Here is a 14,111-nt window from a genome sequence, read left to right on the forward strand (position 1 = left end):
CACACAGTCACGACAAGCCAAGCTTGTCATTCACACACACAGTATAAATAACCCAAACAATTACCTCATCCCCTACAGTATTTATTTATTTTGCTCCCTTGCACCCCAGCATTTCTACTTTGCACATTCACCTACTGCAAATCTACAATTCCAGTGTTTTTAATTGCTATATTGTATTTACTTCTCCACCATGGCCTTTTTATTGCCTTTACCTTCCTTATCTCACCTCATTTGCTCACATTGTATATAGACTTGTTTTTGTACTGCATGTTTGTTTTACTCCATGTGTAACTCTGTGTTGTTGTATGTGTCGAACTGCTTTGCTTTATCTTGGCCAGGTCGCAGTTGTAAATGAGAACTTGTTCTCAACTTGCCTACCTGGTTAAACAAAGGTAAATAAATAAATAAATAAATAAATGACAACAACTGCATCCATCGAGAAGGGAGTTACTACTGCGGTTAACTAGTGAACAGATAGACAAGTGATGATTGAGGACTCCATTGTGCTTCAAATCACTAGTCGTATCATCAAGGACTCCTTTTTAGGAAACAACCACCTTTGTTAGCATGGAGGGATGCTGGGAACTATGCCAGGCTAAAGAGGCCACTTACGTGGGCAGGGACTTGAGCAGGTTCTCCCTGAGCTCCAGCGTCACCAGGTTGGCCAGGCTGCAGGAGAGAGGGAGGAGGAGAGGTTAGTCAGATGGGGCGTCTGCTGGTCCTGGTTAACTTGGCATGGCGATGGGGCCTCGTCCGTCTGGTCACTCAGAGCAGTCAGTCTGTCTGTCTGAGAGCCCACTGTGTCATGTAATTAGGCCTGTACCAATGTGTCATTTTAAAGAACGAGGAGTTCAAATGTTTAGAGCAAGAAGGAAACCCGTGTCGGAGTTCAAATATCCATTCATGCAAGGTGGTCCGTCTGCATACTTTGTTGGTGTGTGTACTTACTTTCCTATGTCGTTGGGCAGTGTCTGCAGTGACACGTCGTTGAGGGCCAGGTGGGCGAGCCCTCGCAGCTGAGTGAAACCATCAGGCAACCTAGTGATGAGAGGACAGAAGACAGGAAAACAGATGGAAAGGGAGAAGGAGCAAGCGCGAGAGGGCGGAGAGCAAGCCGGGGGAGTGAGCGAGCGAGCGTGAGCCGGGGAGAGAGAGTGAGCGAGCCGGGGAGAGTGTCTTTCTCAATGGCCCTTCAACACCAGCCCTTGAAGCAGTTGGAATAGCTTCCTCCCCTGCCTATGGGTGTGTCCCAAATGGCACCCTATTCCCTTTTATTGTGCACTACTTTTGACCAGGGCCTGTAGTGCACTATATAGTGAATAGGGTGCCATTTGGGACGGACACACATTATGTGGCCAGATCCATCTGACAAAGCACTCACCATCACTACTGCTGCCAACAGTTCTTTTCCTATTCTATAGGAGGAAGCTGCAGCAGGGAGAGGGTTTGCCTTGTCGAGCGTTCCACTTCTATACTTAACGCCATGCTAGTTTCTGGGTCAGCGAACAGCGTACTGTAGCCTCACAAAGCCTCGTTCTCCTCCAGGCGTTTTGCTCATGTACATAATCTAGTAGTGAGAAAGGTCCTGCTCTGAGCCTTTGACACATCTGGGCGACAACTTGAGATATAAATATATAGCAACTTGTTAAAATATTTCACTGTTTACTTCATTGTTTTGGGTTGTTTATCTTCAAGGCCATTATGGAAAGAAGGAAAGAATCACAATATGGCACAAGTATGACAATGAACTACTGAAGTGCACCTCCCCCCATGTATCTCAAATGATAACTTGGTATGGCCCAGACATTTCCTCAAAGGCAACAGGAAAGACGTAGAGAGGGAGGCGGCCCTGGACTGATCCACTAACCTGGAGAGGGGGTTTCCACTGAAGTCTGCAATCTCCAACGCCTTGCAGAACTTAATGCTCTCTGGGATCTCAGGAATGTCTGCGGAGAGAGCGAGTGGGGGGGGGGGGGCACACTCAGCACGATAGACACAAACAGCGGGGTCACATTCTGAGACCACCACTTCAGTTTTCCCTCCCTTGTAATCACTAGCAGATGGGCTGGTGATGAGGGGAGAGGGGGACAAAGAACAGGGATGGATGGGGCAGAAAAGAGGATGAAAAGGGAAACCCCTTCACCTGTTCCCATAGACAAGACCATGATAATTACCATATTTTTCTTACTGTACATGATCAGACATTCAAGTAACAGTCAATGTCATCAGCCTGATGGGTACCATTTAAAAACACTTGACTCACACACACACACACACACACACACACACACACACACACACACACACACACACTCTCTGTCTTTGGAGGACTACATTACGGTTGGTCTGTATCTGAACCTTAGATTTATGTATACTGCCAGAACTTGGCCATAACCTAATCTACACATAAAATCTGAAATCCATGTTAGGTTTAGGAGCCTGGTCCAACACATGGAGACTGGTTAGTGTGTTACTCTCCTGGGCAATAGAACCAAGGCAGCAGTAGCTGAGCACAGATGGACTAAGTCGTTAGGCCACATCTCCCACAGCTCTTGGCTCGGCTGGCAGCCCCTGATGCAGTCGGTCTGCGGCAGCAGGACAGATGTCTCATATAAACACTGCCCACTATGTGATATTTACAGCAAGGACACCGACTACTAGGAGTAAATAAAGCAGGAAACATTTGAGATGGGTTTGACATATACGATCGAGGGCGGGATTGACTTGAGCGCTTGGCATTGGTTTCTAGGGGGTATATGTAGGGTTTAGATCCCAGATCACTTTTCTTACATGCCCTTCTGTGTCCGTGTTTAACTACCAGGGCTGGCAAGGCCAGGAGTGAGTTGGGGGCCATGGGTGAGTTGAATGTGTTGTTTTCAGCTTGTTGGTACTGTACTGCCTGCCAAAGAATCCATTTCTATTGGTCTATAAGGCTATCGCCTGCTTGCTTGTATTTTGTGAAGCTTGTCTGCCCATGAATGCAGGTTTTAGCTCTAGGTCTTACTTTCTTGATGGTTCTCTGAAAGTGGTGTTTGCAGCATGTTTGCCAAAGCAGCATTTATTTATTAGTTGGTGGTTCAAATAATTGTCTGTTCATTGTGGTAATTTGCATGCATGGTTGCAATATGTTGGTATTGAACCTGGTTTTGACCCTAGCAGAGGGGGCCACCGACCGACCGAGTGTGTGTGTGTGTGTCCGAACCGTTTCTGGAGATGTCGAGCTCCACCAGCTGCATGAAGTTGGCCACCTCAGGAGGGAGCCTCTGGATCTCATTGTCACTCAGGCCCAGCTTCCTCAGGTTCAGAAGTCTAAAGAAAGGCTGAACACACACAGGGAATTACTGGGTTAGGACAACAAAAAGACAGCTTGTGTTTTGAAACGCGTCCGCTTTTAATAAATAAGAGCACCTATGCATTGAAAAATGACATCGACGTTTCCTTTTTAGAATAGGACTTTGCCCGGGTCAGACGATGACCCCTTTCCATCGAAGCCTTCAAGTCGCTGGCATATCTAAACTCCCACTGGGTTAAGACACTTTCAAAAACTGCAGCACGTATGCTAAACCCAAACAGTCAACTCAACATTTGTCAATGCGATCAAAGAGTTGGAAGGGGCACCTAAATGCAGAGGGCTGAGCTCAAATCGACTGTGTATCGTGCTGTTCACCAGAAAAGTTAAGATTGTGGAACTTTTGATGCAGTGCACAATTTAATCAGCATTTCTCCTAGCTCAATTCTCTCCACTCCATCAACCCCTCAAAACCCACACATCCACAGGTTGCAAACACATGATCAGAACTATACCGCTACACAAGTCCCTGTATTTTTACCAGAATAGGCCTAGCCTACATCTTTCTTCAGGATATCTTTGAACCGATTCCATCGGCATGTCCCTAAACCCCTCCTCGCGTCACTATGGCAATGGTGGACAAATAACAGTGGCTTTGGATAGGAGAGCTCTGCTCAGGCCGGGGCTACGTTGCCAAGTATTTTCACAAGAGGCTGGTTGTTGAAAGGGTAGGGGACGGCATTCAGAACATTCCTCCAGCAGGCAGGCAGGCAGGCAGGCAGCACCGGGTGGCTGGGCGGGCAGGCGGTGTGTCCTCTGCTGCTTGCTACACAGCCTGGCAGACAGGCATAGGGAACAGGTCCCAAACTATGCAGCCATTAAATCCTCAATCATCCCCGTGAGTCGGCAGCCACAGAGGGCCAGTGTCTGCCAGGGCAACGAGGGCATCATAGCCATCTATCAAAACAATGTGAAGGAACTCAGACATCCATGATTCTGAATCAGAATACCATTCCAAGTCATCAGAAGACATGGCGCCTGAACCAAAAAAATCTACTTTGATACACTCAACTTAATGTGACATTTTGGATTCCCTTGAGTGAAAGGCATCGGTTTGTGTGTTTGACATGATTAACGTGAAAATCTTGTAAATTGCTAACTGGTTCCCACCAATCAAGATGTTTCACAATTCCACTGCAATACTCCTGTCTCTAGGGGAAGTTGCATAAACGTTCTTAGGCATATCGATTGAGCGAATCGAGGCCTCCCTTTGTGCTTCGTGTTGTAGAGTTTCTGGCCGACAGGCAGCAATGGTCAAAAGTAGTCCACTATGTAGGGAATAGGGTGCCATTTGGGATGCAAACAATATGACATGCTAGAAAACAGCTGTACAATTGAACTGCCAGAGGGAAGAATACTTCCTGTTCTCTTAGTTACAATATATTGTATTTGGTTGGTACCGGGTGGTGAGCTGCACTCTCTCACCAAGGAGTGTGCGCGCGTGATGGAGAGTGTGTGCGAGCAAGCGAATGAGGAGTAAGTGTGTGCATGCGTGTGGCAGGGCCAGGTCTGGCAGCTGGCAGGGGGAGCTGTGGTGGCGGCGTACGGTGGCTCTGGCAGGTGACAGGCATCAGGTGACCGGAAGAGGAAATAAGAGCCGGGGGACCATGTGAACTGCAGCTTGTTGGGCCCAGATGGAAGACAGGCCCAGAGAGAGCAGCCACCCGCCCCTGGCATAACAGTTTACTCTAGAGCCATGGGAGAGCACGCATATACCACCCCCCCCCCCCCCCCCCACCTTCGTATTCTGCCAACCAACAGACAGACATTCAACAGAAGTCAACTAAGTTCATGGGCACAGAGACAGACAGACATTTGTTCAACGGTTCCCATATCAACCACACGAGTCAGGACAACAGGAGACACCAAAACAGTTGAGGGGAAAGACTCCTCCATGCGAGACCATACCAACGTAGATTAAAGCTTCTTGATACGTTCCATACCTCCCCTTCCCCTCTCTGATTCTGCGTTCCAAACGGACCCTATTCCTATGGGCCTTGGTCAAAAGTAGTGCACCACAAAAGGAACTAAGGTGCCATTTGGGACACAGAAAGTCTCTCCAGAACCCAGTCAGTGAGGGGCAGGCTGGCCTGCTGTAATGCAATCAGTCCCGAGAACGGACGGTTATGCCCCACTGACAAAGACGGCCCTTCAGCCCGCTGCAGTGGCCAGCCAACACAACCGCATCACGATCATACAGTCTCCTCGCTGGTGCTTCTACATAAAACGCCCATCCGAGTCAAGTCAGAGAATAAAAAATTAAATTCTCCAAAACGACGACTTGGAGTGTGCATACGCAGCTATTCTGTGTTGAGCGGTTAACAAATAAATAGGTACTGCTATAAGCAGAATTTAGAGTTAATGTGACTTTAGTGGTTGTACAAATGTTGAGCTATATGTTTTGATTTTTAATACAAGGCTGCATGATGAGACTAATGATGATGTAAAAAAAGTTGCTTGAAATGGCATGAGCTCTGCTTTGTTTTTTTGCGCAGCCTGTAAAGACTTTCAGTCTCTCATTCACAATTTGACAAGCACTTGAAAATGCCTCGAATTTCTCGCCGGCATTCTTTGTGGCGGTAAAGCACCCTAAAAAAAAATCCATGCCTTTTGCGGCCCGGAGTGCTGGATTGTGCCCTTCACCCTGGGTGTGCTGCGCAATTCGAAGTGTCTCGCATGGCTCTCAGTCACGTGATCGGAAACTTTCTCACAGGCTACAAGTTAAGACAGACATCAGGAATGCAACTGCGCGCGTCCTTATCCAGTTCCTGAGGTGCATATTGAAGATATTGGCAGGACAGTCCACATTTTTGTCAGCCAAAAAGATGAGTAGGCCTAACAAACAGCAAAAGAACTAGCCTATGTCAATCTACTATCCCCCATAGTACACAAGTCGACCTATTCCATTCTGTGTAGAGAAATAAATATTCCAAAACACACAGTCTGGGACAGTTGTGGGATGCGATAAATCCCAAATGAATACAACCACCAGCATAACTTTTTTTATTATGCAATGTGGCTGACAACAGATCAGAACATTTAGCTTAAAATGCTGATAGCCAAATAGTTTATTTCTTCACATAAGCACAGCAGTGCGCACATGGGAGTAGTCTATAAAAGCCAATGTTCCATTTGCAGGAAAACACCATTATCAAAAGCGACCGTAAATGCAACTATGCATGTAATGCTTTTATTATAAAGGGGCATTTTTATGGTTAAAATCTATCTTCCTCAAACTTGAAACTCACACGCTGCTTATGTATGCCAGTTAGGCTCTACACCTCTTGTAAAGCGGATTAATGTGCTTCATTTTTAGAAGTTATTTGGCCACTTTAGTTGTGATACAAACCTTATTAAAACATATAGGCCTACGGGCTAGGCTACATGAGGTGTGCGACTGTGATTCGAACAAGTTGCAAAAAAAAGGCATTGTTTCTTACGCTGGCCATCATTCACAAGTGATAAAATACATGTCATCTATGCACTTCAATAGCGAATGGAGGACGCTTTTCCCCGTGGTTTATTTTCATGTCAGCCAGGTAGGCTATACGCCTGTGCTAAATATAAGCAATGTGCTAAATATTAGGAAAGTTGAGAAATAAATAAATAAAATATAATAGGCCTAGCCTATAGAAAGCTGATGGGATCCTCCTCTTTTTAGTAAAGGCCATCACTCTGTTTTCTCACACAATTGCATAGCCTATAGAAATGTTGCGCACATGGGCTCTCATTAAGTGTTTGATTAGATTTTCAATTACATTCGCATTGATCTCAGAGTGTTTAGAGGAACAATAAAAGTGCTGAGTACCAGGCAGTTAGCAAGTTTGGTAGGCTACTAATGACCATCCACAGCATCAGAGCTTGGAGAAGCCTAATTAGCGTGAAAAAAAAAAAAAAAACAGTCATGTGGAATATGACTACCTTCATGACTAGTGACCACCGGTGTGGCGGTAATACGGTCCCCACAACAGCCATAGGTAGGCGTAGATTAGTCTCACGTCAGTCCAATGAAAAAGCTCTCAAACATTGGGTGAATGATGCGACTGATGTTGAAATGCCACTGACTGTACCAAGATAACCATGTTGCTAGATTACTGCAGGTGTAGCCTGACTTCAACTCATTGTGGAGTCAGTCAGTGAGACCTGGCCACCCATGAGGCCGATGACATAGAATTGCTTGGAGGATGTATGTGAGAGCACCCCACGGGAGCAGTGTGTGTGTGTGTGTGTGAGAGAGTGAGTGAGAGAGAGTGTGAGACAAGTAGCACTGGGCTCTGGGAGGGTCCCATCTGCACCTCCCCAAAAACACAGCTGCAGCCCGTCTTGGCTTATCTACACCTCTCTCAGGGTTAAGGTTTTGTGAGTGAGTGAGTGAGTGAGTGAGTGAGTGAGTGAGTGAGTGAGTGAGTGAGTGAGTGAGTGAGTGAGTGAGTGAGTGAGTGAGTGAGTGAGTGAGTGAGTGAGTGAGTGAGTGAGTGAGTGAGTGAGTGAGTGAGTGAGTGAGTGAGTGAGTGAGTGAGTGAGTGAGTGAGTGAGAGAGAGAGAGAGAGAGAGAGAGAGAGAGAGAGTCTCCTTTCTCTCAGAGATGGTGTTATTCTTTGAAGGCAGCCATAAAACAGCAGATTTCATTTGAGCTTGTGAGCGTACTTCGCCAGGGTTTTCCTACTGTAGATTGACATAACTTTCCGAGCTGCATGAGCAATTATTTACCTGCCAGTATACACACAGCTTGTACGGTTTACAGAGGCTTATTAAGGGCGGTTCGGCAAGATAGTAGCTACTGTAGGTGAGGAAGGAGAACTGTTAATGTGCATATCTGCGTGTTTATGTGTACGAGCGTTGGTTCATGTTTGGTTTTTAGTGGTGTTTGTGTGTGCTGGAATAGAGCAGTAAATCCACGGGGAGAAATGAGCGCGTGTCTCCTGAGACCGCAAGGCCAGTAACCTAATGAGGAAGTTTGGGAGCAGCCACAAAAGTGCAGCGGAAGTGTGTGTGTGTCTCTCTATCGATCTCTCAGTATGTTGATGATCACGGGCGTTTCCAAGCACAAGTTAGCGGTGAGGTTACTTGGGAGCCCATAAGAAGAAAGCTCACACCTGGAATATATTCATTAGTGCTCACCGTAGCAATGTTCTGCAACAGAAAACAGAAACAGGAGTTTCTTATTGGACAAATTCAGGTAGTCCCTCCCCGTTGTGGTCCGTTTCCTTACTAGTGAATACACCCCAGACACAAGGGGTATGCCTTACACAGCCCTGACCGAAAGTGAACCACAACTAACAGGGGGAAGAGGGGGAGACAGGGACATACAGTAAGAGTGAGAGGGGTATGTGTGTTGAGTAAAGGTGCGTTGCTGAGCTGAAGCGCCATGGGACAGACAGAGGCTTCAGTGTTCTAGTCAAGTGACTCCATTTATCCTCGAGCTGCTCTCCAATCAAACCATCACACACACACACACACACACACACACACACACACACACGTAATGTGCAAAAGGCTAATGAAAAACCCAGACAGGTCTGCTGTTCTGTAGTATCCTGTTGTTGCCCTAAAGTTATGAATCTAGAGAAACCCTAAGTCACAGTTGAGCCCAGACAAGCAATCAACATAATTTTGAGTGGAAAAACCAGACAGATGGATAGGTTAATCTCTTTGGCAGAAACACTGACCAAATCAGTGGGGCACAGTTCAAGCAGAGTTTCTTCAACATGGGCTTAGATTGCCTTTCTGGCCTGAATTAACTAAGCGCTCAACCATCTGATCAATGGGACTACTGTACACACATTTCCAAGCTGGCGACGGGGAGGAAGGAGGAAGTGGAATTACATAGCATTGATATTATCCCTCTCAATCCCTCCCCCTGTTTATTTTCCTCTCCGTTTCTCAGCCTCTTCTTTTTTCATCAGGGAGTGGTAAGGGTAGGCCTCAACACATCTGCCACGCTGATCCTCAACACCGGGGCCCCTCAGAGGTGCGTGCTTAGTCCCTCCTGTACTTCCTGCTCACCCATGACTGCGTGGCCAAGTATGACTCCAACACCATCATTAAGTTTGCCGACGACAACGATGGTAGGCCTGATCACCGACAAAGACGAGACAGCCTACAGGGAGGAGGTCAGAGACCTGGCAGTGTGGTGCCAGAACAACAACCTCTCCCTCAATGTGATCAAGACAAAGGAACTGGACTACAGGAAAAGGAGGACCGAACAGGCCCCAATTAACGCCGACGGGGCTGGAGTGGTCGAGAGTTAAGTGCCTTGGTGTCCACCTCACTAAACTATCATGATCCAAACACACCAAGACAGTTGTGAAGAGGGCATGACAACACATTTTCCCCCTCAGGAGACTGAAAAGATTTGGCATGGGTCCTCAGATCCTCAAAAAGTTCTACAGCTGCACCATCGAGAGCATCCTGACCTGTTGCATCACCGCCTGGCATGGCAACTGCTCGGCATCTGACCATAAGGCGCTACAGAGGGTAGTGCGTACAGCCCAGTACATCACTGGGACCAAGATACCTAACATCCAGGACCTATATACTAGGCGGTGTCAGAGGAAGTCCCCCAAAAAATTGTCCAAGACTAGTCACCCAAGTCATAGACTGTTCTCTCTGCTACCGCATGGCAAGCGGTAACGGAGCGCCAAGACCAGGACCAAAAGGCTCCTTAACTTCTACCCCCAAGCCATAAGACTGCTGAACAATTAATCAAATTGCCAACCAGAATATTTACATTGATCTCCCCCTTTGTTTTCACACTGCTGCTGCACACTGTTTATCATCTATGCATAGTCAGGTTACAAATTACTGACTAACCTGTACCCCCACCCATTGACTCGGTTGTGGTATCCCCTGTATATAGCCTCGTTATTATGTAATTTTGTGTTGCTTTTAGATTTGATTTACTTTAGTTCATTTCGTAAATATTTGAACTATTTCTTGAACTGCATTGTTGGTTAAGGGCTTGTAAGTAAGCATTTCACGGTAAGGTCTACACCGGTTGTATTCGGCGCATGTGACAAATACAATTTGATTTGAGTGGAAGCCACACTGGGCGGTGTGGTCTATTGTAGTCATTCTCCTCCGTCTCCTAGTTAATCCAGTGACAAAAACTACTCCACCACTCTACCGATCACATCCTAGCTCGACACACAGCTGGTGGTGAGGGGCTGAAAAAGGGGGGAAGGGGACTGGAGGGAGAGAGTCACGGGGAACAAATGCTTTTGTGGTGGCCTCCTCTTTCAGGACCCCGGCTGGAGAGAAGAGAAGAGAAAAGCAGCTCTGGGAGGATTTGGTTGAGGGAGTAACTTGGCCAGTCACTTGAATAGGAGGCCTCATGTCATGACAACACTCATATTATTCTATACATAGCACCAGCACAGTCTGTTGTGGTATAAACACAACTGTACTGCTGGTTTCCTTCCAGTACTACTAGAATGGTGCTAACTGGGGAAAGAGAAGGAGTAGAGAAACAAAGAAACCTGTTGAGGTTCCTTCTGATACTGGCATGTGAAAGCACGTGTGCATCCCAAACGGCATATCCAAATCCCTACATAGTGCACTACGTTTGAAAAGTATTGCACAACAAAGGGGAAAGGATACCATTTGGGATGCAGATCTTGTGTCCCCGCTCTCCTGTCCAATATCTCAATCATGCGTTTGACGTCAATTAAGTCGATTCATGTAATCCATAATATAGGGTGTTCAGTAGGGGTGTAAAGGTTCACCAAACCAACGGTTCGGTACGTGTTGCAGTTTTGGGGTCCGACTTCTGAGGGAAAAAGAAAAGTCAACAGTTTGTTTATTTGGCAAAAGATGCTAAATACTCAACTAAAAAAAAGCACCCTATCAGTGGCCCAAGTCCAGCTTCTGTGACAACATTCACAATGTTCTTGGCGTTGTCTATTGTGACAGGGATGGTTGTTGTAGAGGTCTTCACAGGTCCAAAAATGTGTGAGGGAAGCAGCAGAAAAGTTCATTTGTAAGCTACTTTATTAACCAAGGCTGATAAAGTGAGAGGGAGAGATGCTCTAACAGGGGCCATGCGGTGTGTGTACTGTGAGCGAGTCCACACAGGGAGCAGGGAGGGAGAGACAGCAACCAACCATAACAAGCCAACTCGCGCTAGTATACTAAGTTCTAGTTTGTCATAGCTAGGTTATTTAAATATGATTACATAGTACCCGTCTTGACTGCATCAAACCGAGAGAAGCTAGTTAGCTAAGCTAGCTATCTTAGCTAGCTAAGGTAACTAGGCTAATTGAGGCTGCATGCGCTTTCTTATCCTACAGTTACAACATCTCCAGATTATTAAGTAGCGATAGGCTCTTGGTCGTTGTAGCATATCCTTTTCATTTCACTTTTAATTCCATCTCCCATTAATTAAATAATCTTGCTTTGCCACACACGTAGGCTCTATGACCGTAGTGCCGCGTTGATGACTTGTGACTGGCCGACAACAAGCTACACGTGCCACTCTTCATAGGCTACTCTCGTTGAGCAGTGGCGACATAACTGTTTACGTTTTATCCTCAACCCTACTGTCAGAAAGCCTAATCCACTGTGAACCCAAAATGTTCCCAAACTGGAGATTTAAACGATGGAGGATCCTCCAATTCTGGTTTATCAACCCGGACACTCGTCGTCGTACAGAACTAGTTCCAGGCTGCACCTCACAAAAGGATAGTTTGAAATGCCCCAGTTAAGATCAGAATTTTGATTACAACGTCCACCTAGGCGCTAGTAGTTTTAACGGAATAGCCTACAATGTATACTGCTCAAAAAAATAAAGGGAACACTTAAACAACACATCCTAGATCTGAATGAAATAAATAATCTTATTAAAAACTTTTTTCTTTACATAGTTGAATGTGCTGACAACAAAATCACACAAAAATAAATCAATGGAAATCCAATTTATCAACCCATGGAGGTCTGGATTTGGAGTCACACTCAAAATTAAAGTGGAAAACCACACTACAGGCTGATCCAACTTTGATGTAATGTCCTTAAAACAAGTCAAAATGAGGCTCAGTAGTGTGTGTGGCCTCCACGTGCCTGTATGACCTCCCTACAATGCCTGGGCATGCTCCTGATGAGGTGGCGGATGGTCTCCTGAGGGATCTCCTCCCAGACCTGGTCTAAAGCATCCGCCAACTCCTGGACAGTCTGTGGTGCAACGTGGCGTTGGTGGATGGAGCAAGACATGATGTCCCAGATGTGCTCAATTGGATTCAGGTCTGGGGAACGGGCGGGCCAGTCCATAGCATCAATGCCTTCCTCTTGCAGGAACTGCTGACACACTCCAGGCACATGAGGTCTAGCATTGTCTTGCATTAGGAGGAACCCAGGGCCAACCGCACCAGCATATGGTCTCACAAGGGGTCTGAGGATCTCATCTCGGTACCTAATGGCAGTCAGGCTACCTCTGGCGAGCACATGGAGGGCTGTGTGGCCCCCCAAAGAAATGCCACCCCACACCATGACTGACCCACCGCCAAACCGGTCATGCTGGAGGATGTTGCAGGCAGCAGAACGTTCTCCACGGCGTCTCCAGACTCTGTCACGTGCTCAGTGCGAACCTGCTTTCATCTGTGAAGAGCACAGGGCGCCAGTGGCGAATTTGCCAATCTTGGTGTTCTCTGGCAAATGCCAAACGTTCTGCACGGTGTTGGGCTGTAAGCACAACCCCCACCTGTGGACGTCGGGCCCTCACACCACCCTCATGGAGTCTGTTTCTGACCGTTTGAGCAGCCACATGCACATTTGTGGCCTGCTGGAGGTAATTTTGCAGGGCTCTGGCAGTGCTCCTCCTGCTCCTCCTTGCACAAAGGCGGAGGTAGCGGTCCTGCTGCTGGGTTGTTGCCCTCCTATGGCCTCCTCCACGTCTCCTGATGTACTGGCCTGTCTCCTGGTAGCACCTCCATGCTCTGGACACTACGCTGACAGACACAGCAAACCTTCTTGTCACAGCTCACATTGATGTGCCATCCTGGATGAGCTGCACTACCTGAGCCACTTGTGTGGGTTGTAGACTCCGTCTCATGCTACCACTAGAGTGAAAGCACCGCCAGCATTCAAAAGTGACCAAAACATCAGCCAGGAAGCATAGGAACTGAGAAGTGGTCTGTGGTTACCACCTGCAGAACCACTCCTTTATTGGGGGTGTCTTGCTAATTGCCTATAATTTCCACCTGTTGTCTATTCCATTTGCACAACAGCATGTGAAATTTATTGTCAATCAGTGTTGCTTCCTAAGTGGACAGTTTGATTTCACAGAAGTGTGATTGACTTGGAGTTACATTGTGTTGTTTAAGTGTTCCCTTTATTTTTTTTGAGCAGTGTATTTCAGCTCAGATTTACATGAGGCAAATGGCATACAACTCAGCATAGGCTATATAGGCCTAGTGTTTTTACTTGATGTATTCATTCGGGTTCATAGTGCGGACCAAAACAGAGGTTCCTGTACTGTTAACACCCATAATGTCTACCCAACTCTACCCAGAGTGGGTGAAAACACACTTGTGATGAAATTTAATTTCCTTAGGTTATAAAAATACATTTTACCAAGACAAATATGATTCTTCGTGTTCTGAATTGTTCAGTGGTTTCTTTCTCTAACACAATTAATTAGCATAATATCAAAACATTTGGATTTTGTAACCTAATACATCCGATAATAAGCACCAAGCTCTTGACGGAGTGGTGCTGCTTTCTCACAGCGACTTGAGGATTTTACGTTGGTCAAAGTTGTTTCCTCGGGTCG

The 14,111-nt window shown here is 46.5% G+C and overlaps 1 protein-coding gene across 14 annotated transcripts in view; it reads right to left on the reverse strand.

The window, feature by feature from the left end:
• Positions 1–14,111, reverse strand: part of scrib (scribble planar cell polarity protein) — a 101,600-nt gene that overhangs the window by 36,092 nt on the left and 51,397 nt on the right. For all 14 annotated transcript variants that reach the window (XM_029755932.1, XM_029755931.1, XM_029755940.1 and 11 more), the window contains exons 2-5: positions 3,203–3,320; positions 1,868–1,946; positions 949–1,038; positions 613–669 (exon numbers count right to left, since the gene is read on the reverse strand). In XM_029755932.1, the coding sequence (XP_029611792.1) occupies positions 613–669; positions 949–1,038; positions 1,868–1,946; positions 3,203–3,320 (344 nt within the window). The remainder of the gene's footprint in view (positions 1–612; positions 670–948; positions 1,039–1,867; positions 1,947–3,202; positions 3,321–14,111) is intronic.

This window comes from Salmo trutta, chromosome 6 (genome assembly GCF_901001165.1).
Source record: "Salmo trutta chromosome 6, fSalTru1.1, whole genome shotgun sequence".
NCBI lineage: Eukaryota > Metazoa > Chordata > Actinopteri > Salmoniformes > Salmonidae > Salmo > Salmo trutta.